The 27,533-nt window shown below is 40.7% G+C and overlaps 1 protein-coding gene across 4 annotated transcripts in view; it reads left to right on the top strand.

Annotated features, from left to right (window-relative positions):
• Acaca (acetyl-CoA carboxylase alpha) overlaps positions 1 to 27,533 on the top strand; it is a 267,912-nt gene that overhangs the window by 220,822 nt on the left and 19,557 nt on the right. For all 4 annotated transcript variants that reach the window (XM_013118312.3, XM_040749367.1, XM_013118317.3 and 1 more), the window contains 7 exons: positions 4,276 to 4,419; positions 4,925 to 5,045; positions 9,562 to 9,658; positions 12,413 to 12,509; positions 13,861 to 13,996; positions 21,337 to 21,514; positions 23,972 to 24,084. In XM_013118312.3, the coding sequence (XP_012973766.2) occupies positions 4,276 to 4,419; positions 4,925 to 5,045; positions 9,562 to 9,658; positions 12,413 to 12,509; positions 13,861 to 13,996; positions 21,337 to 21,514; positions 23,972 to 24,084 (886 nt within the window). The remainder of the gene's footprint in view (positions 1 to 4,275; positions 4,420 to 4,924; positions 5,046 to 9,561; positions 9,659 to 12,412; positions 12,510 to 13,860; positions 13,997 to 21,336; positions 21,515 to 23,971; positions 24,085 to 27,533) is intronic.

A 27,533-nucleotide genomic window follows, 5' to 3' on the forward strand; every position in this document is an offset into this window, starting at 1 on the left:
CATCAGAGAGTAACTTTCATACCTAGAATCATGCATGACATCCAGTGATGATGATTGCTCAGTAAATTTACCTTCTGGAGAATGGAAATACCATGAGAAGATTGAATCAAGGCCTCAGCTTGTGTAGCCTGATTCTCAGGTTTGGAGGAATTTTGTGCTCTCTGCTTCCTAAAATTGTAAATGCCCTGACTCTCCAAGGATTGTTAAAAAGAGAAGAAAAATGCAGATTTCCTTTTTTTACTTCATGATTAATATGCACCATTATTATTTCCCATACAATTATTACACTCAATATCATTATTACATGATTGCAGATATTTAATATATATATCAGGATAAAAGCAATATTTTAAAAATTTAGATAAGCTGCATCTGTGAAACTTGAAAATCTCAATACCTCTGCTGACAAATTACTGATAAGTAAATACTATACTCATTCAGTATTACATAGTGATTTCATTTGCACAAACCCTCACAGTTACTCTGCTAGTTCAGTCAAACGTCTGGAGCACTGGGGAAAGGAAGAATGTGTTTATCTTGATCTCCAAAAAGGGATTTAGGGGTGAGAGCAGGCGGTATATTAGACTGTTTTCATTGCCTGTCAACTGTGGTAAACCTGAGCTGTCTGCAGTGTCTCTGGATAAGCAGCAGCAGCAGCAGCAGCAGTGGCCTTAGAATGTTTGACTGCATTCATTTATATCTCTTGGGCATCTCAGCGTTTCTGCAGGCTCTGTAGCACCTTTGGTGAAACCTTTAACAATTGCATCTCTACTAATCACTGGCTTTCTTGAGATACTTTAATTCTTAAGTCTGCCAACTACAATAAGTGGAGCGTTCAATGAAGCTTAAATATATAGCAAGAATAAATGAAGATCCTCTTTCCTCTCAGATTTAGCCCTTTAGTTCTGTGACCTGAGCACTCCTAAGCAAACGACCCTGTAATGGTGCTTTTCTTGTTATTTCATATTGCTGCTTTGGCCACTTAGAGCTAGAGGGCAAAGGTGGCCTCAGGAGTGCCCTTTTGAATGTCTGTTGGTTCAAATGGTAGAAGGTGCTTATTAGACAAATAAATTAGAAGTTTGTATCATGTAGTAGACAATGTGAGGGGAATGATTCAGAAATCAAAAGTATTGCAAGGAATTTGACTAATACAGAAATGCCTCCACCAACATTTAAATGAGTGACAAATGAAGCCCACCTACTTGATGAAAATATGATGATGGTGAGGACTGTTGACCCACAGTTTTTTCTCACTGAGAAAAACTGATTTTTTTTGTGGGTTCTTTCTATCTTTTAGTTGCCGGCGGGACTTTTGTGGCTATCACTACGTAATCATTTCAGAAGTAGGCAGAATGGAATCTGTCCTAGTTCAGATGTTGCTTCCTTGGTTGGAGTTTTCTAAAATCATTAAAACCAGTTGAGTCAGCAATGACCCCTACAAATCGATAGTTATTGTGAGAGTCCTCACTCATCTCACTGATACATACTCCAAACCTATAGGCAGCTGAAGATAACCAAGGGTACTTTTTTCTTTTGATTGTTGAATAACTGTGATTGTTGCTGTTTGTTTATAGTTGTGGAAGGGCTTCTTTTCTGTGTTTCTATCTCTGCCACACCCCCATTTCCCAAGTTAACACTGGTCAGAAACATCTCTTTGGATGCTCTGTTAGCCTATTGTGATTTCTCGTTCATTAATAAACTAAATGAATTTTCTCAGGTGATAAGCATTTGTTAGCACAGAAATTAAGTTCTCAATTATGGTGAGCCCTAGGGTTTCTTTGGAACCCAGAGGAAAAGAAATGTGGAAATGCTGGTGCTTTCCCAAACATTTCCAAAGCATCAGAACTGGAGTGAGAAGATGTGCTACTACTGAATCTTGCTCCTAGTTTGAAACTGTAGAGTTGGGGTTCAAAGAAGTGTGCCCTTGTTTCAAAGTAACAATTAGTATAGAATGGGTAAGTGACTGAACCTCTCTGGGAGTTGCCTGGTTCTGGATGCCCTTTTCAACTCATCAAAAAGAGGGTAAAGACATTTAAGATGGTGTACTTAAATAACTAAGCTGTCCTTGCTCCTCTCAGATTCCTTTGTCTGAGCTTGGTCCTTCATGGGTTCATTGCTAGTTTTGTAACTGCTCAATGTTCTCATGGTTAGACATCATCAAGTATTAGAAATGGTACCAAAAATAATGTTTCTGAACAAAAAAAACCTCTTTCCTATGCAGCAGGGAGTATCTGGCTCCTGACATAAATTGGAAATATCAGATATTCAGGGTCAGCACTATGTCTTCTTTTTATTTCATTTCTCCTTTCCAATTTTATTTTAATAATTAAAAATACTGCTGATCACACTGAATGACTTCTAGCAGAGAAGCAGTCTGTCCCAGAAGGACCAGTTGTGGGCCATCAGGTTTATGACAGCCATAAAACCAGAGTCAGATCAGAGCATGGCCTCCCTGAATGACGGGCCTTTTGCCTCCACCAGAGTCCCCCATCAACTGACTGCCTTAGAATTTTGTATTGGTTTTGTTTTTGTTCTGTTTTGTTTTCTGGTGCATGTGCAAGAGTGTGTGTGCAAGCACGCTTAAAGATATAAATGAAACAGGTATGTAATGCCCTCTGCCTGTTAGAAAGACTAAAGCCATAAAAATAACAAACGGCATGTATTTGCTAGAATGTCAAAGTTATGAGTTTATTTTGTAATGATGTGCTCCTGCCTTCATGAGGTAAACTGGCCGTGGCGGAGGTGTTATTAGTAATATGGACTCAGTAGAGCAGAAAGCCAAGTGACCGAGAGATCAGTGTATCAGTCAGAGAGAGGGCAAATGGAAAGAGACAGCAGGAGAATGAGAAAAGAGCCACAGCGCCTGGGCTAAGATTAAAGACAGACGGAGAGGAGGATGGCAGCCCACTGGTCAGATATGGTCTCCCCTATTCACTGGCTCCTTCAAAGGAGCTGCCAGCATGTTGCTTGGCTTAGGGCTGCCTGGAAAGGCTTGTTCTCTCTGCCTCCTTATCAAGGAAAGCAGTAATCGGAGAGCAATTTTGCTCTCCATATTCTTTTCAGAAAACTCGCTATGCCTTTCCTAGCTGAAGTTAAATGGAACCAAGGCCAGCGGGATCACAGTGAGGTTATTACTTTGGTCACCAACTTGCTCAGTCTTTGGAAGGCCTTGATGTAGGAGGCTGACCCAACATGCAGGGGAACCTCTCCAAGCTCCTAATAAGAAAGGGCCAATTGAAAATATATAGGCAGAGTTTGTTGGCCTTTAATTTGTTTAGGTTCTCCCAAGACGATGAAAATGAATAAAAGTAAGTAAGGAAAAAATTATGTTGTTGTTTTTTAGAAGAGAGGAGAGGGAACAGAAAAGAGAACATAGAGTGAACACTCACAACTGTTTAGCACTCTCCAGGGCTACCCTAGATGACTGGCAATTACTACACACTCAGCAGTTTGCAATAGTCAGTGATCAGGCCGCCTGACTCCATCTGCTGGGTCAGAAAACCTCCCTCCCTGGAAGAAATTATTAACCAATCTTCAGGAAGAAATGAAACCCTACAATTTCCAAGTCCAAGAATATTTTTTTCTTTTCCTTTTCTACTTTAAAGGAAACTTTGTAGTTTCCATTTACAAGTGCCCCCAACCTGACAAGGGTTAAAGTCCTCCAAAGACACTGGGATAAGGCCTAAATCCTTCCCAGTCCCAGTCCTCAGAGGGAAACAGGCTTAGAAAATAAATCACAGCCTCACACCCAGCACACAAAGAGACTGAAGTCTAGGGGTTTGTGTGTATATGTTGTGAGCTGCTTTGGGATTTTGCCTGCTTTAAGGATGGGGGAGTGAGATAGTGTGCCAGCTTTAAAATTCAAATGTAAGGAAAAAGCTAATTTTTTAGAAAAAATAAGGCACCCAACCCCATAGCATTTCTTCAACATAAACATCACATGTGCATATCCATGTAGCCAATTCCCCCAGGGTCCCAACCTACATACCACAATTTCAGCTCAAAGCTAAAGGCTTCTGCACATGTCTGTGATGACTTCTAAAAAGGGGGAGCTTGATGATTTTAAAACTGCAACAATGTATGTAACTGTTGAATATCTTTTTTGTCTTCTAAATTTCTTTTAAGAAAGGAAGTCTGACAGTCCCTCTGAACAAGGTACAGAAAATGGGGTTGTCTTTTGTGAAGGAAAGAAAAAAAATTTAGTTAGAATTAGGAAATAATATACATAGTTTTATCTGTAAACACAAATGTCTTTTTACTTGCTTATTTGTCTAGGTCCTTGGCCGGGAAGTGTATACCTCCAACAATCAACTTGGGGGCATCCAGATCATGCATAACAACGGGGTTACACATTGTACTGTTTGTGACGACTTTGAGGGGGTTTTCACAGTCTTACACTGGCTGTCATACATGCCTAAGGTGAGCCTTTCCATCTCTGCCACAGCTTATTGTGTTTGAGGTACCATTTGAATAATTTTTCATGAAGTGTTTCTCTAAAACCTGTACATTTCTTCCTTCAGAATACCTTTGTATCTCACCAAGCCCCACTGTTTTCTAGCCGTAGATACTTTGATGGTGTCTATATGTTCACATCCCCAAATAGTTAGACTTCCTCAGTTACATGAGTTTCCTCTCTGTAGTAACTATTTGTCCTCCAGGCACTTGCTTCTCAAAGAGCAAGGGCACAGTGGATCAGGTCAAAATGCACCACTGTGCATCAGGCTCATAAATGAGAGTTGGGAACTGTGCAGGTTCCTTATGTTCTTTGACACATAACTGGGATGCTTCTACTTGACGATTGGGACTGTTGGGTGTTGTTCTATAGTGGGCCTTGATGCCTTTGTCTGGAATTATTGCTGCTGAGTTGGTGTGTAAGACTGACATCTCTAATGGGTGTGTTCTTTCTCTCTCAATCTTTCTTTAGAGCGTGCATAGTTCAGTTCCTCTCCTGAATTCCAAGGATCCTATAGATAGAATCATTGAGTTTGTTCCCACAAAGGCCCCATATGATCCTCGGTGGATGCTGGCAGGCCGTCCTCACCCAAGTACGTATGTGTTTAAGTACCTAGTGGTATTCTTACTAGCTCTGTGTTGTCAGCTATTCAACTCTAGCACAAAAGCATATTACTAAGAAATTGGAGCTAAGTACCCAGAAATAAGGAAGATATAAAAGCTCTATGAAGAAAATGTAAAAAACCTAAATGTGAACAAACGAAAAAGGTGAGCTTTATTATTCACTTATTTAGTCACAACTGGTATAGTCACTAATTCATTCCTTTTGTTACTAAGAAATTTAGTAGGTTAAAAGGTTTTAAACAAGTTGGCATAAGCCATAAAACCATGGTCTTACAGGACTAGAGTCCTTTTTTATGGGTAAGGGTGGGGATTCTGGGGAATCAATCTCAGAGCCTCATTTATGCTAGATAAGCATTTTATCAATGAGCTGCATCAACGACCAAGGACTAGACTCCGTGATTAACTAGTGTCTGTAAAAAGAGCATTGAGCCAACAATAGGTGTACATGCCTACAGCCTCATCTCTTGGGAGGTTGAGGCATGAGGATTGCTAGCAGTATAAAGCCAGCTTGGACTACATAGTGATTCAAAAATCCTGCTATGCATAACTAAACCATGTTTCCAAAATAAAAGGTGGAAGAAGACAGATTAATGAAGTTACCTTGAGAAAATGTCTCTAAACCTTAAATGTAGAATTCAGTTATACTCATCTTAACAAACTATTGCTGAATACCACCTTATGATACTGGTAACAGTACTGATAGTAAAATGTTTTTAAGAAGGCCTAAGTTCTATCCCTAGAACCCTCATTTTCAATAGCTGGGCATGGTTGCATGTGCTTGTAGTCTCAGCATGGAGTGGGGGTTGGGCGGATGACAGATGAATCCCTGGGTTTGCTGGCCATCCATCCAACCTAGTGTACTATAGTTCCAGGCCAGTAGATGGCACTTGAGTGATGATGACACCTAATGTGTCCTCTTTCCTCACATGCCACATACAAAAAATACACACACACACACACACGCACGCACGCACTCACTCACTCACTCACACACTGCAGGAAAAAAAAATGAATAGCTCTATGTGTTTAAATTTATATTTGTTAATCCACTTGGCAATTGCAGAAAAATATCCTTTTGTAATGCCCCAAGTAGTATGTTTTACTTTGTTTTCTATTGAGATAAGGTTTCAGTTTATAGCCCCAGTTGGCCTGGAACTTGCTATGCAGCCCACGTTGGCTTTTTTTTTTTTTTTTTTTTTTTTTGGTTTTATGAGACAGGGTTTCTCTGTATTGTTTTGGAGGCTGTTGGTCCAGCCTGGCCGCCTTGAACTCACAGAGATCCGCCTGCCTCTGCCTCCCGAGTGCTGGGATTAAAGGCGTGCGCCACCACCGCCTGGGCCACGTTGGCTTTTAACTCTCAAATTCTTTTCCTTCAGTCTGCCAAGTGCTGAGATTCCAGGCATGAACCTCCCACCACACCTGACACCTACTTTCTCCAATTGGTATTAGGAAGTATTTGTTCTTTGTCCATTTTATTGCCGCTATTCATTTTTAAAACACTATACATAAAAGAATGGGTTGCAGGAGCTGGAGAGATGCTTCAGCAGTTAAAGCACTGACTGCTGTTCCAGAGGACACAGGTTCAAACTCCAGCACACACATGGTGACTCACAACCTTCTGTAACTCCAGACCCATGGGAATCAGACACCCTGTTCTGACCTCCCTGGGTACCAGGCATGCATTGGTGCACAGATATACACTCAGGTAAAACACCCATACATTAAGGGTCATTGTGATTCTGCTGAAATAAGTCTTTCTTATTCATAAGGAAGACTTGATAGAAATCACTTAAGGTAGAGCTGATATAAAAGCACTTCCATATATATATCTTATTCTTGCAAGATCCCACAGCTATTACTTTGATGCTGAAGCTTCATCTTGATGTCTAACTGTAGATATTCTAGAAATATCAAATCTTAGTTTTAATTTATAACCATACTTCTTTTTGTCTGTTTCTTTTCTTACTAACCATAATAAAATTGCTTTTTCTTACATAGGCAGAAAAATCACCATAGTCATCTTTTCTCCTTATTTTTAATACATGATGACAGTGAGAACCATACGTCTGACGTAGTTATTGGCCTTAAAAACCCAGAACTTTCCTGATAATTCAGTGGGTCTCCTCTAAATTCAAAATAAAGCTCAGTGAGTGTTCTCCCAGGAAACATGGGGAAGTATCTCAGTGACATCCAAGTCTACATCTGAGCTAAAGTGGCCTTGCTTGTGGGACCATCAAGTCCAGCTAACATAGCCAATGGCCTCTTCTTCCCTAGTCATCACATAAGGCAGGGCAGTTTTGTTGTGGGGGTACTGGAGAATGAACCCAGGAAAGAATCCTACCACTTAGCTATACTTCTGGATGGCTTCCCAGGGTTTTGAAACAAATAAATGTTCTGATTTTGAAGTTATTTCTATAGTTCCAAATCATTATTATCAAAATGAATATTATAAAATGATCTAGGCATATAAAGTTAAAATTTCAGTATCTTGATGAAACTAGAACCAGTTTGGTTTAGAACCTTCATTAGAATTTGGGCCCTTTGCAAAGCATAGTGGTATATGCATTTAATTCAGCATTTAAGAGGATGAGGCAGGAGGATTGCAATTTGAAATCTAGCCAGGGTAAGATTGTCTCAAAAAAACAACAGTTTTGTTTCATAGGGTGATGGGAAGTACATGTGCAGGTGGGCATCATCCAGGTCATTATTAATAAAGCCTACAGAGTAAAACAAAATTGGAGATAAACTAAGTTTTCTAGTGTTTTGGATAATATTTTTTCATTGACTCTCTAGTAATTCATCCTGCTGTCTAGATGCAGCTAACACTTGCTCCCAAATCGAGTGACTTCAGATTTTAATTTAGTGGAAGTGTTAAAGAAAGCAGATGATTCCCTATGATAAGTTAAAGCAGATATCTTCTAGGTGAAAAGTTAAAGTCATTTATTAGAGGAGATAGTGCTGTGATATTCTTCAAACTGACGCTCAACACGAGACCAGAATCTAAACGATCAGCTTTGGGCTCACGATAGAGAGATAATTTTGAAATGGATGATCACATTTTACACTGGGGCCATAGAGGCAAAGAATGTAGAACACAGTAATTACAAGTTTAGTCTTGATAAAACACTCTCCGTCCTGTTTAAGTCAGCAGAGGTTAGCTTGCTCAGATCTCTACTTTTAATTGGTTTTGGGCTTGAGGTTTAGGGGTGGGGGGCCATGTTCAAATTACAAGAATCACTGAGAAACTGTGAGCTGAGAGGGCAAACGAGGAAACAGTTATTTGCAGAAGCCTTTATGGGCACTTGGTCAAACATTCATGCCTTTAAAACAAAAGTTTTGTCTTAGGTGGTGAAAGTTAAATGCCTTGTCAGTATATGGAACTGAATGAGGAAGGGAGGTGATGTTATTAAGTGTGTATATCTTTTTTTAAGTATATATATATATTTTAACTGTGGGAACACCAGACCTTGAGCAGAGACCCATTTCCCCTTCTGCCTGGGAGTAGGCAGCTGTAAGACAATGTTTAGTAAAAACATGTTTACTAAAAACGATACAATAAGTTCCTGGAAAAGGCCTTCCCACGGAAACCGCCCTGACCTCGACCTTGTCCAAAGACTAATCGCACCTTAAAAACCCACACACATCCACCTCTGGGTCAGAGCAGAACCAGCCAGGGTAGAGGAGAGAGCAGAAGCTTCTCTGGTGGGAGCCTTACTTAGGAAGTTTTCTTGAACCTTTTTGGAGCCTGCTTAAAGTTTTCTTTACATCGTTGAACAAGTCTCTGTGTTGTCAATCCCCGACACCCTCCGCACGTTCTCGGACACAGGCCGCACGGCAGACGCGACATTTAACCATTATGTTTTTGTTCTGTTAAGAGCATACCCTTCATGTAGAAAGATTATACTTTGTCAGCCATAAATAAAATGAGTCTCTATTGTTGAGTTTCTGGCTGAGAGACTAAATCTCTTATTTACCTCCAAGTTTGAGTCTTCATCTGATCATTAATACTTATGTTTTCATCTTCCCATTAAAAGAAAATCAGTGGAATCAAACAAAATTGTCAGGCAAGTTTTAAAACAGAAATAAACATTTTTGAAACATCCTTAATGACTTGACTGCCTTTTGACAAATGTTTGTGGCATCTTAAAAAAAAAAAAGAAAAAAAAAAGGCCAAGCTATTTATTTAAAGGAATGCAAACTCTCTGCTAGCTGAGCCCCATCGTTTAACAATAAATGATGCTTTTGCTGATAAATGATTCTATGCAGACTAGCAAGTGAAATAGGGGATGATTTCTGAAGGCAGATAAGCACTCAGTTGTTTAATGCTCCCATCTATTATAATATGGTTAATAACAACAAAGTCCTCAAAATAAGTCCCCAAATCTCACCCTAAACTCATCAGCTCAGTTAGTTGTCAGTTGTCAACGGGTGGACTGTCCTTATGCTCTTCATTTCCCTCCTACCCCCACCCCTTTTCCTTCACAGCCCAGAAAGGCCAATGGTTGAGTGGATTTTTTGACTATGGATCCTTCTCAGAGATTATGCAGCCCTGGGCACAGACTGTGGTGGTTGGTAGAGCCAGGTAAGACCTCTTTTTGTTTTGGAAACTCTTTTTCTTCCCAAGTAAAAATAGGGCAGGAGGAGTCGTAGTATTCACCAGTGAAGCTTTGTCTGGATTTTCTAAGAGTATTAGTAGCCATAGCCAAGGTCGCCTGCTGGTCCCTATAGCCGTTCAGTGTTTTGTTCTAATGCTATGCGTAATCTGAAGACTGATTTTTATAAGTATTTCCTTTTTATACTTCAAGAGAAACTCTTTGGGAACCACAGAGCTGCACTACAATAGCCATCACCAATCAGGTCCTCCCCACAAAACTGCTTTCTCTCAGGAGCACACACCATATGGTTCATTGTGTACCCTGAGAGGAGTCTCTTTCTGACATCATGTCTACTGAAGTGACTTATGATACTGCATTGTATTGGAATAGAATCAGATTTGAGTTGAAAAAATTTTTTTAATCTGAAACAGGAGTGAGTAAAATAAGCTGGCATAGGTTGCTGGGATACCCATATTTTTCAAGTGGGAAATTGAAGTTTCTATTAAATTTTAATACCCACTCTAAGAAGTGCTTCACTCAACAGCAAGCTCTGTGCAAAATAATCTGTCGGGCTTGCTATAACGAGCACCTGCCAAGGCTGATCTTAATCTAGGTCTGTGCTGCAGACATGCTGCCTGAGAGATCTGCATCAGGGGCTCACCTTCCTCCAGGGGGCAATCAGTTTTTCTTATCTTGGTGAAAAGAGGCACCTGCTCAAGATTCTCCAACATGCCACATTGCCTTGAGATTTAGATGCTAGCCTTGAAAATAATTCTAGGCTTTGTGGTTCTCTCAGTACATCAGGTCAGCATGCCTCATGCAGCCAGTGACAAGGAGCCATCAGATGGTGAATCCCACAGACAGAGCCTTCCACTGTGACACCGAATAGGAGTCATCTGAGACAGGAACTCAGAAACTAGCTGCTCATTTTCTTTCGAGTGTCAGGTCTTTTCCCTCACTCCTAGCTACAGCATCCCTGTGAGAATTACTTTGTGCAGGTAAAATCCCTGCTGAGGAAGTGGAAGTGGGGCGTGCAGCTAGTTACAGGGTTTCATGTTATATTAGAATCGGGGTTTTTGAAAAATTATGTTGTTTATTCTGTTTCACTTTTCCTGTGTATAAAGTACATACATGACAATCTTTAAGCTTTCCAAAGTTAAACTTTTGTTAGTCTTTAAGATCTTCCTGTGGGTTATGAGAGAACAGGGATTGCTCTGCAACCAAGACCAGTCAAGCTTAGCATTGGTTAGCTCAGCTATTGTTTATTCCAGCTCTCACTCCGACTTCTTCCTTTCTTTCTATCTGATGAGTTCTGGGCTTCTTACTCCAAACACATACACATGCTCAGGAAGTATATAAAACAAATGCAGCTAGCTTCCTTGAAAGGCAGTGGCATTTCAAGAAATAAATATAAATGTATTCTTCTGGGATTGTTACTGTAAGTGCTGCCAAAACTCATCTTTGGTATGTATGTTTGGAATATGTGTGCTATTGGCTGTAAATTGTCTTTTATTATTCCATGGCACCTTGTCCAGGGACACACTATAAAACAAGATGTAGCATCTTCATGTGCTAGCCTGATAAAATTTATATGAAGTATAATAGAAAACAGAAGTTGTTCTGAGCTGTTTTCAACTTCAATAAATAACTGTAATACTCGGATAAAGATGTTCTTTATTAGGTCACATGGGCCCTAATATATAAGTTATAAGTTACCGATTTAGGGTGGCTTTTGCAATTACAAGTTTCCAGTTGGAGTGTTAATCATTGTGAACAGAAATATTTCTGAACCCTCCTGTGTACCTACAGCTCGTTGTCTGGTTGTCTAGAGGGCTTTTGATTCTGATTCAGTGCAGGCAAGTGACAAGGGGGTGGTGGGTGGTCTCCACTCAGCTCCACTTAGGTCTCTTGTGATGAAAAGAGTCCATTTCTAGTAATTGATGTAAGAGCTAAAGACCATCCTTCATGGAAAAGTTTGTTACAGACATGTCACAGGAGATGAGAGTATAACCCAGCCTAGCCCCAGCCCAGAGGAAAGCAACTGATAGAATGAAGATGGAATCACACTTTCCAGAGTAAAGGATTCAACCACCCTGGACATTGCCCTCTTGTTTCTCTTCATTCTTCCTTCATCTCTGATTTGTTCTAGGAAATCTTAGTGAGGACCAATATGGGAGATTATTACCAAATATATAGGCAGAAGTTTCAAACTTCTGAGTCTTACCATAGCTTTGAAATTAAGTATCTGCTTCTGATAAAGAGTTCACCAAGATTATTACTAAAAAAAATATTCCTGTCTCTTTGTTCTTTTCCACTGAAGGAAGGGCAGCGGCTTGTTTAACTGCTACAGCTCTATACCATAAGGCCAGCAGTTTCAGGCAGTGTCCCACCATCAAGAGATGACTGATAGCAAACTGGGAAGTTTCATTTGACAGCCACATAAGTAGACGTGTGTGCTAAGCTGTTGAGTCTCACCTAATACAGCATTCAGTATGAATTTAATCTGTTGGGCATTTTAGAATATGAATGAGTGTAGGGGGACTTTCCTCCATATTTGTGAAATGAATACCAAACCCCAGAAGTCTCACATTTAACGCCTAGAGGTGTCAGAGTCTCCTTTGCTGTCTTTTTGTTTCCAGTTTTCCCTCAGTGTTTGTGTGTGAATGAAAAATAAATGCCTAATTGTAATATTAACCTGCATTATGTTCCTGTGAGGCTCATCTCCCTCTCCCCCACCCCAGGTTAGGGGGAATACCTGTGGGAGTGGTTGCTGTAGAAACCCGAACTGTGGAACTCAGTATCCCAGCTGATCCTGCAAACCTGGATTCAGAAGCCAAGGTTGGTTACCTCAAATACTCCTTGTGCTGTGCTTGAAGTACCTTTGTGCCTGGAGTTTGTTTCCCTTCCACAGTGCACACAGATGTATTGGGAGTATTGCAAGTCACCAGATTTTGGAGGGAAGTGTGGCAGCCACCTTAAATGATTGTAGATTACTGCAAGTAAAGTTTTATGTAAAAAGTTAAACAGACCTCTATGGTGGTCTTGGTGATACAGTCTACTTCTGTTGGGAGCTAGTCTAACAGAGAAGCAATAGACACAGATGCTCATCTGTTCCAGTTTCTCTGAGCTACACCTAGGTGTGATAACATAGTCTCTTGAGGGCCAGATATGGAAGCTGTAGCCCCTCTCTTCTTTTCCTTAAGATGGATACTATTTCATACTTTATCACTGTCTAGAAAGGGAGAGGTCAAGGAGGGCAATAAGAAGGCTCCTCAGCAATAACATACAGATTATCTGGTGACTAGTTGCAGTACCAGAGAGTTTAAAGGACTTGGAGACTGTATAGTTGGCATGCTTTGAAGAATAGTATAGGGTCAGGGAAGATAGCTCAGTTCAGTAAAGTGCTTGCCATACATGCATGAAGGCCTCAGATTGAGTCCCAGAACCCACATTTAAAAACAAAAAGATTATATGTGATGGCACATGCCTGTGATTACAACATTGGGGAGACAAAGGCCAGGGGATTCCTGCGTCTTACTTACCTAATTGAGTGAAGTTTAAGTCAGTGAGAGACCCTGTCTCAAAAAAGCAAAGTAGATAGAACCTAAGAATGACACCCATTATTGATTCCTGGCCTTTGCATGCATGCACATATAAGTACACACATGTTCACATGCATGTATATACATAGACAAAAGAAAAGAAATTAAAAGATAGTAATGTAACTTAGTTGCCTTTGAAAAGGGTTCCTATGACTGCTTGAGAGAAGCACTTCAACCCCTCCTTTTGTCTAAGTAATAACAGTATAGTCAGGCTCCCAAGCGAAGAGTGTTTAACAAGGTCAGAGAGCCAAGACCTTTTCTTTTCACTTGCAAGGTCATCCTCCTGATGAACAGCGATTTCTAATTTAATTTGTTTGATCTTGGATTTACTTTTTTGTTGTTGTTTTGTTTTTCAAGACAGGGTTTCTCTGTATTGTTTTGGAGACTGTACTGGAACTCGCTCTGTGTACCAGGCTGGCCTTGAACTCACAGAGATCTGCCTGCCTCTGCCTCCCGAGTGCTGGGATTAAAGGCATGCGCCACCAAGGCCCGGCGGATTTACTATTTTTAATAAATAACAGCTTGATCAATTGGGGAAAGTTCTTCATACTGTTATTAACTGGCTTTTCCTTGCCTTTCCCCAACAGATAATCCAGCAGGCTGGCCAGGTTTGGTTCCCAGACTCTGCATTTAAGACCTATCAGGCTATCAAGGACTTCAATCGTGAAGGGCTACCTCTAATGGTCTTTGCCAACTGGAGAGGCTTCTCTGGTGGGATGAAAGGTGACTAGTGGGCTGAGAAGAAAGTGACTGGTCTGCCCCGGCTCGAGGGGGATCAGTGATTGTTAGGCATGAGTGGGGATTGTTGGCAGAGTGTAAATCATAGAAATCCTGTGGGTGTCCTAACAGCTCATCACCTGTGACCTGACAGTTCCCTCTGAGGTACTGGAACAATAAGATATGTCTTCTAAGCTTGGGATGGTGGCGCATGCTTTTAGTCCCAATTTTGAAACCTGGTCTATAGATCAAGTTCTAGAACAGCCAGGACTACACAGAGAAACCCTGTCTCAAATACCACCCCCCCTCAAATAAAAAAAGTTATATCTTCTAATTTGACAAAAAAAAAAGTACAGAATAATCTAGTATTATGTAGGTGGGCTACTGTTGAAGATTCAGTTCCATGGGTAGATGTTGATCATTTTGGTGATCCTGGGAAGCAGCATTTCTCTGGTTCCCACCCTGTTCTCTTACGTGTTCTTCATTCACACCACTCTCTAACATTTTCATTGACCAAGATGTATTCTGAAATTAGCAGTAACTATACCAGAGTCTGGCTGTTCTTTGTAGCAATTTGTGGCATCTTTTATTATTATCCACCAACAGCCCTAGGCCTGTGGCTCTAGCAGATTAGAACATTAGTATCAAGGCTCTAGTCCATGCCATGGGAATTTCTTAGTGATTAGGCAGCCAGTGTCATCATTAAATAAAAATCCTCCATGAACAGAGCCTCTGTGGACAGTCCAGAGAGAGACAAAAAGGATTACCTCATATAAGGATAGACAGACACCCACAGCTGTGAAAAGGCCAGCATCTGCCCCTACAGCCTGTGAGAGTATGTGGGTGGATGCATTCCTCATTCACCTCCGGGTTCTAAGGGAATATGTGGCTGGGGAAATGGAAGAAGCTGACATGCCAGAGTGATTAAAATTGCTGAGAGCGTAGAAATGTGGAGTAATGAGCTCTCCATAGAGACCCTACACAAAGCTCCAAACGGGCACCTCTGCTTTCCAAGTGGGGAACAGCCAGGGATAACTCACCCTTGTAGGCTACTAGCCATGTGTGAGAGGTAGTCACAATTTTTGCCAATGACATACACTTGCCAGGCCTCATTGGAAAAATGGAGAGCTGTTGTTATTGTTTTTGCCCCTTTTCCTGGAGAAGGCTTTGACTATACATACATACTTATATTTGGTTGTGGGAAGGGTGGGTCAGAGGACAACTTGTAGGAAGTGGTCCTCTTCTCCCATTATGTGGGTCCTAGAATTCCAACTCACATTGTTAAGGTGTGATGGTAAGCACCTTTACTTGCTGAATCATATTACCAGCCCCTTCTGTACTTTTTTTTAATATAAAGATGAATCTTTTATGAAAATATCATGAGAAAAGGAGTGTCAACACTACACACTTTTACTTATGTGCAACTTTATTAGCCACCTCTGAAAAAACAAAGATATGTCAGAAACAGTTATTGCCTCAAGGAGTCAAAATGTTCTTTGGGTAGTGTGATAAAGCTGTAATATATAAGCAAAATACCAGGGTATTCAAGAGAGGATAACACATGGATGCTGGGATTAAGGGGGTGTTAACACTCTGGTTCATACATGTAAGATGCAGTTAACACTCAGTCTCACTTGGCTCCCACTTCCTTTGCTACATGTTTTATGCTGAGACCTGATAATTCAGTGATTTTGTTTCTTAGTGACTTCAGTGCAGGGCACTAAGAATGCACTCTTCTTGACACACTGACAGGGAGTCACCTGCTTATCCTATTTTATCTAGAGGTCAGAGTTGCCGCTTCTACTAAAGCTTCAGTTCTACTGCCTGTTTTGGCATCAGTCCCTTATTTGTTGCTAAGCCCCAAAACATTAAGAACAAAATTAAGATTCAGGGGCTGGAGAGATGGCTCAGAGGTTAAGAGCACTGCCTGCTCTTCCAGGGGTCCTGAGTTCAATTCCCAGCAACCACATGGTGGCTCACAACCATCTATAATTCAATCTGGTGCCCTCTTCTGGTGTGCAGGCAGAACGCTGCATGTGATAAATAAATAAATCTTAAAAAAAAAAAGATTCATTGAAGGCACTGGGAGGCTGAGGCAGGAGGATTGACATAAGTTTGAGGCCATAGCAAGACCCTGTTCTCAGTGTGGTATGGGAGGGTTAATGAATCTTTGCACTAGAAACTACATTAACTGCTTTCATGTCAGTTTCTATAATCACAACAAGCACCTGTGAGAGGCATGTCATATTGTTGTCTGCAGTTTACATGAATTGGGACTTGAGATAAGTAAACCTCTTTAAGTGACTAGCTTTAAAAAAAATGACTGAGTTGATAGAAGAATGTAGATCCACCAGGTGGATCTACACCTTTAATCCCAGCACTCAGGAGGCAGAGGCAGGCGGATCTCTGAGTTCAAGGCCAGTCTGGTCTACAAAGCAGTTCCAAGACAGCCAGCGCTGTTATACAGAGAAACTCGTCTCGAAAAACTAAAAAAAAAAAAAAAAAAAGAAGGTAGATCCATCTCTCATCGTGTGTGTGTGTGTGTGTGTGTGTATGTGTGTGTGTGTGTGTGTGTGTGCGCGCGCCAGATTTGCTCACTGAGTGCCTTTATCCACTGAATATCCTGCCTTCCCATCTCTCTCTCCAGAGTATTCTGGCTGACCAGAGTCTAGGAACAGAACCAATCAACTTGGAACATCCCTGGATATCCTAAGAAAGTTATCTCTTATCTATTTTCCCTTCCTTTGGAAATGTCTGTGGTTATTACAGGAAGAAATAGCTAGAGCTCAGAAATGATATTTGGGTTTTTTGTTTGTTTTCTGAATGTTATAGCAAATTCAAAATTAGTTTGCTCTATATAGTAACTTCTTACCTCAAAAAAAGTTATTCTTTGTGGTAAAATACACATAATCATTTTAACCATTTCAAAATGTACACTTTATTGGTAGTCACCTTCATAGTGCTCTTTAACAATTAGTATTGCTTCTATTCCAAACTTCATCATCTTCAACTTAAACCCTGCTCATTAAATAGTAACTGCCATCCCCTCCTTCCTGTCCTTGGTTGGAAATGAGTAATTGGCCTAATATATTCCAGGGAAAAGTTCTTTCTTGTGATTTTTGGTGTGATACATCTATTTATGCATCACATTAGACAAATAGACTATAGAGGAGATGGATGTCTGTGTGAAAGCAGGAAGGGGAAGAACAGGCTCTCCTGTGTACATACAGGTCAGACTTTCCCACAGATTATCTCATGTAAAGGGACCTAAACTGAGAGCCTCTTGTCATTCTTCACATCCCTTGGGGAGATGTTTGCAGTTTTGGTTTCAATACTGGCTGGGGATTATGCAGGGAGGAAAAATAAACAATTATGCCATCCCTCAGTGCACACAAACACACAGCCAGGAGCCGACTGCACTGTGGGTAAAATGACTCCAAAATTGTGTGTAATGAGTAGGAAAAGATTAGAGACAGCTCTTGCTATGCTGAAAATTGACATTAGTGGAGGGGGGAAAAAACTCTTTACTAGTCGGCCTAGGAGGTCTAATTCGAGCAGTAAAAAAATATAAATAAATAAATAAAAGCTTGTCAAGATGGTATTGGTGCTTTTTTTCCTATGAGTTCTATCTGGCCGGAAGGCTATTCAGCATAATGCAAAATTAAATTATAAAAACTGGCTGAATATTTAGATGGAAGAGCCATTTGGAAGCAGTTTATTTAGACGAACCGGCAATGACCCACAACAGGGAGACATCAAGCGTGAAATTTACTAGAAATTAGCACCAGGGTCCCAGCCTCAGCGTGAATAGCTTGATAGGATGCAAATCCCAGTGATATTAAGCCGCCTCAGTGCTGGTACTACAGGGTCACTCTCAGTTGGCTTTTCGTGTTATACTTATTATTTTTTCCTAGGACAGGTTATAAATAACAATAAAAAACCACACTTATTGAAAACTTTAACTGGAATGAAAGCCTATTTTAAAGTCTCTGATTACTTGGATGTTGAAATACAATGTCCATCCGACAGCCATAATGAACTCCTGAGAGACATTACATGTATGCAGCTTGTGTATGCCTAATGTTTACCTCAGTGCCTAACATAGTCTCGCCTAAGCCAATAAGGTCCGTTTCAGTTTGTGAGTGTGGTGCACTGCAGAAATACTTCCACACCCCACTCCCTTGTTTGGTGCATGTGGCTGCCACAGCTTATCTATGTTGTATAACAGTGAAGGCCTCAGGCAGAGATGAATCCTGGGTGCTGGGTGTGATCACCATTCATGCAGATATACTTTCTCAAGATGCTGAAAGCTGCTTCCTCTATTTCTTTAATATGAAGGGGTTGCAGACATTTGCTTGTCAGATCATTGTTTCATAATAATACTTGGTTTGGGGAAACTTGCCATTTAGTATTAACATCTTAATTGTAGAATTTGCTTTGTGTTTATATTTGAGTAGCCTGTTTGGGTCTGTTTGTGTTTCAGGGGAGACAGTATTCCAGGGGAGATGGAGGTGTTATTTTAGCTCTAAGCATGGCATCTTTAAAGAAGTCTGAAGTCCCTTTTCTACATCAGTTTTAGTGCCTAAAGATATTTGTTTGGCAGCCAGATCCAAGCCCTTCACATAACTGCTAGTACTGTCAATGCAGTTCCTGACATCTCTAAACATGAAGGAAATCCAGGCCACATTTAGATAGGTTAAATCACTCAAGTCTCTTCTGGTCTTAGTTTAGTCAGTCATTAGATGTTAGATATTCCTCGCAGTCCTCACACCCTCCTAACAGTAAGAATGAGTAACTTTAAAGTCGTAAGATATAAGTTTGAAGCTGGGCATGGAGATGTGTACGCATAATCTCAGCAATCAGGAAGGTTATAAATTCAAGGCCAACCTGGCTACGTAATGAAACCCTATCTCAAAAGAAAAACTGCATTTGAATGTCATCTGTGCCATTTATTCTTACTTAATTTCCTTTTTACTAGCTATAACATGGATATAGGAAAATGATAGTATTCTGATTATTAATGTTGTGCATTTATACCTGGGCACATTAGTGTGTATGTGTATAGTCATGATTCCTGGTATACAGTAATCTACCCTGATGGTAAGGAAAAAACAAAGTCCTTTTCAAAAAAATGAAAAATCTGCACTTAACATCATCCCAATTCCATATAGTGTGAAGTCAAGTGGTATCTTTTTAGTATTAAATGAATGACCTTTGGAGAGTTTCTCTGGTAACCAGATAGTACAGAGATAATTTTTTATATAAATACAGTTTTAGCAAAAATGAGCAAAGTGGCAGGAAACTGTCTTCATTTGCCGGTAACAGCATTTTTTTCCAAATCAAATGACTTTTGTTTTATCTTGTTTATTTTTATCTTTTATCTACATCTTTTATCTGTTTCTCCTCTGTGCACATACCAAGAGGGCCGCTCCTTTCTGCTACTTGTTCTGAAACTGTTCTCTTGGCAGTACTGAAAAATGTACTGCTAATTACACAATTATTTTATTATGTAGCACTGGTTGAAATATCCACTAAAGAATTAATTTAGTTAAAATAATTTGAACTGAGCAATTATTTTCATAAGCACAGAATTAGCGTAAAGCGCTTAAAGTCCTTTATTCCCACTCTTCATACAGCAGTTGTGCAATTAGCAGTAAATTTTTTTTTGGTCTTTGCTTTCCACCCAATGAAATAAATGACTTCCCTCTGATCATATATACAGAGTATATGACCATATACGTTCCACATAGAATAGGAAATATATCGTGGGGCAACCTGGAATTTCTGAAGTCCTCACAGATAAGGCAGGTTAGAGCAATGGCCAAAGGCATATGCCTTGAAGTAAGCTGTGCTCACTGATGGTCTGGATATAGAGCCATTTTTGCTCTGGAGAAGGTGGCAATTTTTAATTTGCTCGTAACTACAATGAAAGCAGTTTCTATTTAGTTTGCTCTTAACTTCCTGCCTTGGATTTTCAGAATTGATTTATTCCAGATTAAGATCCTGTCTGGATATTAAGCTTGGAACATGGTTGAGCCTGTAATTTGTTGTCTGGAAAGGATCCTTTGTGACTCCACTGAAGTATTCATTAAATGTCTGGGACCAAAACCCTAACATTAGTAGTGTTTAAACTTTAGGGAGCTGGGAAATGGGAAGCAGCCCATAAAACACTGGAAAATAAATGACTGATCCCAAGGACTTGCTCATTTATGCACCAAGGATCTTTGCAAGCTTGTCCTGGCCTTTGGGGAACTATAGAGTATTCTCTAACAGAATACAAAGGTTGGCTCTTCATGTGGCCATGTGAGATTTCATATGTGATTGTGCATATATAATTTTCCTTCTCACTGATATCCTCAAGCTACAATTATTAAATATTTTTATTATATTCTTTCAAAAGTATGTATGCTCATATGCTCATTCACTCATTCAGTACCAACTTTAAGCACTGAGTATGTTTTGGTAATGGCAGGCCTTTGTGTATACATGAATGAAAGTCCAGCTCTTTTTTTTTTTTTTTTTTTTTTTGGTTTTTCGACACAGGGTTTCTCTGTATTGTTTTGGAGGCTGTCCTGGAATTCGCTCTGTAGACCAGGCTGGCCTCGAACTCAGAGAGTTCACCTGCCTCAGCCTCCTGAGTGCTGGGATTAAAGGCATGGGCACCAACGCCTGGCTGAAAGTCCAGTTTTTATCCTATTTTTGAAACAAGGTATCATTAAATTGCTTGGACTGACCTGTGGTCCAGGCTAGCCTCACAAATCTCCTGCCTTGGCCTCCCAAGCACAGGGATTATAGGTTGACCTAACACTCCTGGCTCCTGTTTTTTAAGGATCAATTTTTTTTTTAGAATCCATTGCCATTAGCTGCATATTTTAAGAATTCAATGTATGCTAAGACTCGTGAAAGGAATTGAAAAAAGCTAGAATAGTTCCTTCCCTCAGAAAACTTAATGTAGTGAGAGAGATCACATATTGACATGAAAAATACTTAACGTTTGTAGAGCAAGTATGAATTAATGTGGTGAAACCTGAATACCGAAATGCAGGGAGGGTATAAAATGGATATTTAATCGTGGGCTTTGCATAATGTGTCTTGTGAGTGACTGCATTTCTGTCATGTGCTTTTGAAGCTCCTCTGAAGTATTGGATCAGGCACAGGTGGAGGCACCAATTTCTGTAACCTTTGGGATAGCCACAGGACCCATGGCAGCTGGAACCCTCAGTCCTGTCACTTCTCCCATGGAGACACAGTGTGCCATCAAAGTCTGATGTCTGTGTTTCTCATAACATGAAAGCTTTGCTTTGAGGAGAAGTTTGATTGTTTCTCATTTGTCTTGTTCTCCATAGATATGTATGACCAAGTGCTCAAGTTTGGCGCTTACATTGTGGATGGCTTGCGGGAATGTTCCCAACCTGTTATGGTTTACATTCCTCCCCAGGCTGAGCTTCGGGGTGGTTCTTGGGTTGTGATTGACCCTACCATCAACCCTCGGCACATGGAGATGTATGCTGACCGAGAAAGCAGGTATTATGCCTTCTTTATTGCATTCAGTGCCTCTCGGGACCCTCTAACTGTTGGTTTCCCTGCCCCCTAGGGAAAATTATACCCAAGACAACTTCATTTGAATCTTTCCATTCCCAAAGAACACCAAGATGATTAAAAAAAAGTTGGCTATCTAAATAGTGTCTGCTGGCATGAGAAGGAAACCAGTCTAGAGTCAGCTTTTCTCATCCCAGTCTTCATCCCACATCATTTTACCACAAAGTTCTCTTTTCCATGCCCTTCCAATTTGCTATTTGGATATGACTCTTAAGTATCTCTTTTTAGGGCAAAAGGAGCTTGAAGGAAAGACTCAAATATAATCAGGACTTCTAGGGGTTGTTGTGTGTGTTGTATGTGCCTGTGTCTGTGTGAATGTATGCCATATGGGGGCTGTCTATAAAGGTCAGAAGAGAGTGTCAGATACCTGGAGTTGGACTTAGACAGTCGTAAGTCATCATGAATGCTAAGAATACAGGCCCTCGTGAAGAGCAGGAAATACTCTTAACCACAGAGCCATCTCTGTAGCCCCGTTCTAGGTTTTAATCCATTAATTGTAGATAAATTTGTAGTGGCCTTTGCTCTTCTGAGACTGTCTCCTGTTAATGAGCTCAGTAGTCTTGGTATGCACCACAGAACCCACACAGTGTGACTGCAGACCAAAGCTGCTCCTTTCTCTTAGAGCCTAAAGCTTTACTCTGGTATTCTAAGATGCTAAAGAACCATGTTTGCAACCCCCCAAAAAACTGCAAAGAAGCCCACATCTATAAGAAGGTGGTTCTTGAAACTAAATAAGACAAATAATCAAGCCCAGCATCCTCTCATAATGTGTTCACAATCCATTCCAGGGGACTTCAACATCATCGTCCATATGCTTTACTACATGTCATCATTTTTTTTTTGGAATACCTACATCTTTCTCTCTCCCCAAATCTTAGACTTCTACTTCAAAGACTGCTTAGGAAAGTGCAATAGTCTCACTGTTGAATTCCTAGGTTGACATTCTACACCAACAAGTATATTATTTTTAAGTCCCAAGGTATCTCTTTATACCAGATCAGAGAGGTAGGTAAAACATCCCGTCTGGTGCTATGGAAGTTAGCAAAGTTAAGGCCTCAGAGTTTCCTTTTTCTTTCTTTTTTGTTTGTTTGTTTGTTTGTTTTTCGAGACAGGGTTTCTCTGTGTTGTTTTGGAGCCTGTCCTGGAACCTGTTCTGTAGACCAGGCTTGGTCTCGAACTCACAGAGATCCGCCTGCCTCGGCCTCCCGAGTGGTGGGATTAAAGGCGTGCACCACCCAGCTGGCCTCAGAGTTTCTTACAATGAGTATTAATGATACTATAACACCAGAAACCCTGCCCTAAACAATTTTTTAAGTCCATTAAGTAATACATATCTAGACTGGAGGAATGGTTCAGTGGTTAAGAGCACTTGACTGTTCTTCCTGAGGACACGGGTTCAATTCCCAGCATCTACATAGCAGCTCACACTGTCTGTAACTCCAGTGCCAGGAGATCTGACACCCTCATACCAATTGTACATTGAATAAAATAAATTAAAAAAAAAAAAAGCCGGGCATTGGTGGCACACACCTTTAATCCCAGCACTCGGGAGGCAGAGGCAGGCAGATCTCTGTGAGTTTGAGATCAGCCTGGTCTACAAGAGCTAGTTCAAGGACAGCCTCCAAAGCCACAGAGAAACCCTGTCTTAAAAAAAAAAAGAAGAAAGCCGGGCGTTGGTGGCAAACGCCTTTAATCCCACCACTCGGGAGGCAGAGGCAGGCGGATCTCTGTGAGTTCGAGGCCAGCCTGGTCTACAGAGCGAGTGCCAGGACAGTCTCCAAAACTACACAGAGAAACCCTGTCTCGAAAAAACCAAAAAAAAAAAAAAAAAAAGAAGAAGAAGAAGAAGAAGAAGAAGAAGAAGAAGAAGAAGAAGAAGAAGAAGAAGAAGAAGAAGAAGAAATCTCTATATCTAATGCCTCTCAGCCTTGCCCAGTGTGTATGGTTTTAGGAACAGCTATGGTACAGGACAGTCATCACCAACAGTACCTCCCCCTACATACATGTGCAGCCCAAGAACAGGAGGCAGTTCCTCTGCCAGGAAACTGTTTTTGGGGGGGTTGTTTTGTTTGCTTTTCTGAAAAATAGAAACTTGATGACTGTCACCTTCATCAGCTGTCAGTGGTGGAATCTGTATTCTCTCTTTGCAAAAATCTACTGGTGGGGTAATGAGAATAATTTTAATTGCTTTATGCTAGGCCTTTCTCAGACCTCACTTAGATACATCTTAGGTGCCTGCCCCCCCAAGGGGGGAAACTTCTGGAAACCATGGGTAGCTAAAACAGTAATGAAGCTATTTCCTGGTCCACAAATTGTAACTGACTTCATTCTGTGTCTTCTTTCCTTTTAAGTCCTCTATTTTGTTTTCTTTCTTGCATCCAGGGGATCTGTTCTGGAACCAGAAGGGACAGTAGAAATCAAATTCCGCAAAAAGGATCTGGTGAAAACCATGCGTCGGGTAGACCCAGTCTACATCCGCTTGGCTGAGCGATTGGGTATGTCTGCTTGTCCTCCTGGCAAATCAATGAGCCATTCAGCTGATTTGTAATGAGTGCATTCATAGGTCAGGGGAGGAGGCACTGAAGCATTTGATCAAATTCATGATGATCTTTATTTACTATCCTGTATATGGTAAGAACCCTGGTAGGATGAAATAGTGTGATAGGAGGGAAGGTGGGCATTGGAAAAGAAGTCACGTGATTTTTCTTCTGATATTTCCTTAAAGTGCAAATAACCCATTTAATGGTATGTTCTTGTAGAGTATCATTAACTAGAGGTTGCTTTGGGAGGCAGGCTAATCAGGTGGAGAATATCTGTGACTTAAATATTTCTTATTTCTGCAGTCTCTATAGACAGCCTGTCTCATTCCTGGGGCTTGTGAGTCAGTATCACATTATACCAAAGCCAGTCTCTACCTAGACAGTGTTCTGGGGTCAGCATGAGCTGTAGAAAATGGAAGTAAAGATTGTGCACTATATGCCTTCAAATAGTGGCTTCAGCAGTCACAGTCCTCAGAGCATTTGCACGCCATGCATCTAGCCAGTACTCTGTTGCTCATTTGTTTTCAGAGCTCTTGGAAGAAAACTAAACTGTGGGAGCCCTATAATGACTGTTAGATACTTTTAAAACACTGGTTTTGTCCCATTGAGCCACTTGATATGTCAGAAAAGATTGCTTAGGATTGTTTTGTTTTGTTTTATTGTGTTTTTGTTTTTCTAAAGGAATAGAGAGGTTATGTGTAAAATGTAGTACAACCCAGTGAATGATGCTAGCTCATTTATATTTAATGAAATACTATTTGGGGATTCTATTATCTTTACCATGTAGGATCAGAAAAGCTCCTGAGTGCCTATAGTGTGGAGGCTCCTTGTCTAAGCAGTTGAAGCCTGGCTCAGATTGTTTGCCAAAAAGACTTGAGTTACAATAATCCATTTGTGCCCCCATTATTTGCTGTTAGGTAACAGCAACCAAAAACTAACCCAGCTGCAGCATGACTCTTTCTGAGGAAAGCACACATAAAAAGGGAAACTGCCAGAAGTTGTTCTGAAATCTACTGCTGCCAGATTTGTTGAGGTGTTTTCTCCCCTTTCTCTTCCAAACAGGATAATTACTTCTGACCAACCCCATACACTTTAATTAAAGTGACCACAGCCCAAGAACAAGTTACTTACAACTGTACATAGCCACTGATAAGCATCTCACTTAGGTGGCTCATAATTGCTCCCGGCATCCAGTGATCGTCGCTGCTGTTTTACCAATAATTCTGTACAAAAGCAGCAACACCACGATTTGTAGGACACAAAGAATTGCCTAATTTTCTTTCATTTATTTTTTTCTCTTTTTTTTTTTTCCTTTTTTTTTCCCCTGGTTTTCTTTCTGGCCAATTTAAAATTTGTCAAAGTCGGTCTTCTTCTGGATCACTGCCCTTTGATATTTCGCGCACTCCATTTGCCACAAACAAGCCGCGGGGCCGCAGTTCATGCTGACTCTAGCAGAAGCAGAGAGAGCCCCATTTATCTTGCACTGCCTGCTGAATTCCTACTCATTAACTGGGGGTTCACTGCCTCTTTTTAACCCCCCAATGGCTGTTATCATCCCTTTGAGTAACAGGATGGTAGTAAGAGGACCCTCTGCACATCTGTTTGCAGAAGGACTGGGTGGTGAGGGTGTGGGACCACAGGCTTCCTTCTCACAGGAAGTGGTGTTGCTCCCGTCTTCCTCTAGCACCTTTAACTTCAGAAGCATGTGCAGGGAAGAGGGAGGAGATTCCCAAGTGATAGCCATTTAATCATTTGTTACGAATCAGCTCATTATCAATTTCCTGTCTATGCTGAAGAAAATCATATTTATTTAACCTTGACCAAACAATGACACTCAAAAAAGAATCTATGCTCAGCACTCGGGAGGCAGAGGCAAGCAGATCCCTGAGTTTAAGGACTGCCAGAGCTACACAGAGAAAACTGTCTTGAAAAACCAAAAAAAAAAAAAAAAAAAGAAGAAGAAGAAGAAAGAATGGATGAGAGTGAATGAATGAATCTGTGGTCTTCTAAATATGAAGCAAGCTCTGATTCAGGCCATCTTGGGAATGAGTGATTATAGACTAGAAATTGTTGCCTAAGCATAGAAATGTTACTTACAGGTATTTGAAGCCTTTCAGAGACTGCTCAAGTACAGTTACAACTTAACAGATTGGCTTGGATGTACTACTGTGAGGAGAGTTTACACTGTCTTCTGGCTTCTTTCACAATCTCATAACCAAAGACTACCAAAATACCTTTTATAAAATAAGTGAAAAATGACCTTATTTTCCAGATTGGGAAATTGAAGCAAAAAAAAAAGTCAAGATTAAACAACTCTTCCAGCATATACAATAAATGTACATGAGAGCACAGAATAGAATTCTCAATCCCTAAGCTGAATACTGAGCCTGGTCTAAATCAAACAGGGATTCTTTCCCTTTGTGAGCTAAAACCAGCAGCATAGAGGAAATCTGATTTAGGAGAAAGCCTATGGTAGTGGGTGTTATCTTGTGTTTTTGATCTCCTTCCAAGTCAGCCTCTGTACTGGGGAACACTCTTGGAGCACCTGGACTAACCAGTGCAGACTGATTGACTGCACAGAATCACAATTCCTTCTCCAAGGACAGCTATAATTATTTCTGAACTTAGAGAGAGAGAGAGACAGAGACAGAGACAGAGACAGAGAGAGAGACAGAGAGATTTTTCAAGTCAGGGTTTCTCTGTGTAGCTCTGGCTGTCCTCGAACTCACAAAGATCTGCCTGCCTCTGCCTCCTGAGTGCTAGGATTAAAGGTTTGCACCACCACTGCCAGGCTAGGAGTTTATATTTTATTAAATGAGTTTTTACTGTTTTCTATGGCTGGTTTGGATAAGAAGTTTGCAGATCAGCTGGGCAGTGGTGGTACATGCCCTTAATCCCAGCGCTTGGGAGGCAGAGGCAGGCGGATCTTTGTGAGTTCGAGACCAGCCTCCAAAGCCACAGAGAAACCCTGTCTCAAAAAACCAAAAAAAAAAAAAGTTTGCAGATCTACAGTGATAACAGCAAATGTTGATTTCTGCTTGAAATAAAATAATTGTCCTTAAAAATAAGTGAACTAAGTTCATATAGCTGTATGTCCTGTTGCTGAACCGGTTCTGACCCTGTGTTCTCAGATGCAGGCCTTGGTAGAGTCTTCCAAGGGAGGATTACATCTCGCCTTTCTGGATTAAGGAAATCAAACTTCTTCATGGAAACAGAGCCCCAGTCCTCCAAGGCCTTTCTGTGTCTCTATATCATCCTTGTGCTGCCTCTCAAAACCAGAGCAGAATGACTGGGGAGCAGGAGTGCTGTGCTAGCCTGACCTCTGCTATGCTGTGAGCTAAGGTCTTCCAATAGATCTTTATTTACCCCGCTCTTTACATGCAGAGAGAAATGACAAATCAATT

Source organism: Mesocricetus auratus, unplaced genomic scaffold (assembly GCF_017639785.1).
Source record: "Mesocricetus auratus isolate SY011 unplaced genomic scaffold, BCM_Maur_2.0 Super-Scaffold_100007, whole genome shotgun sequence".
Taxonomy (NCBI): domain Eukaryota; kingdom Metazoa; phylum Chordata; class Mammalia; order Rodentia; family Cricetidae; genus Mesocricetus; species Mesocricetus auratus.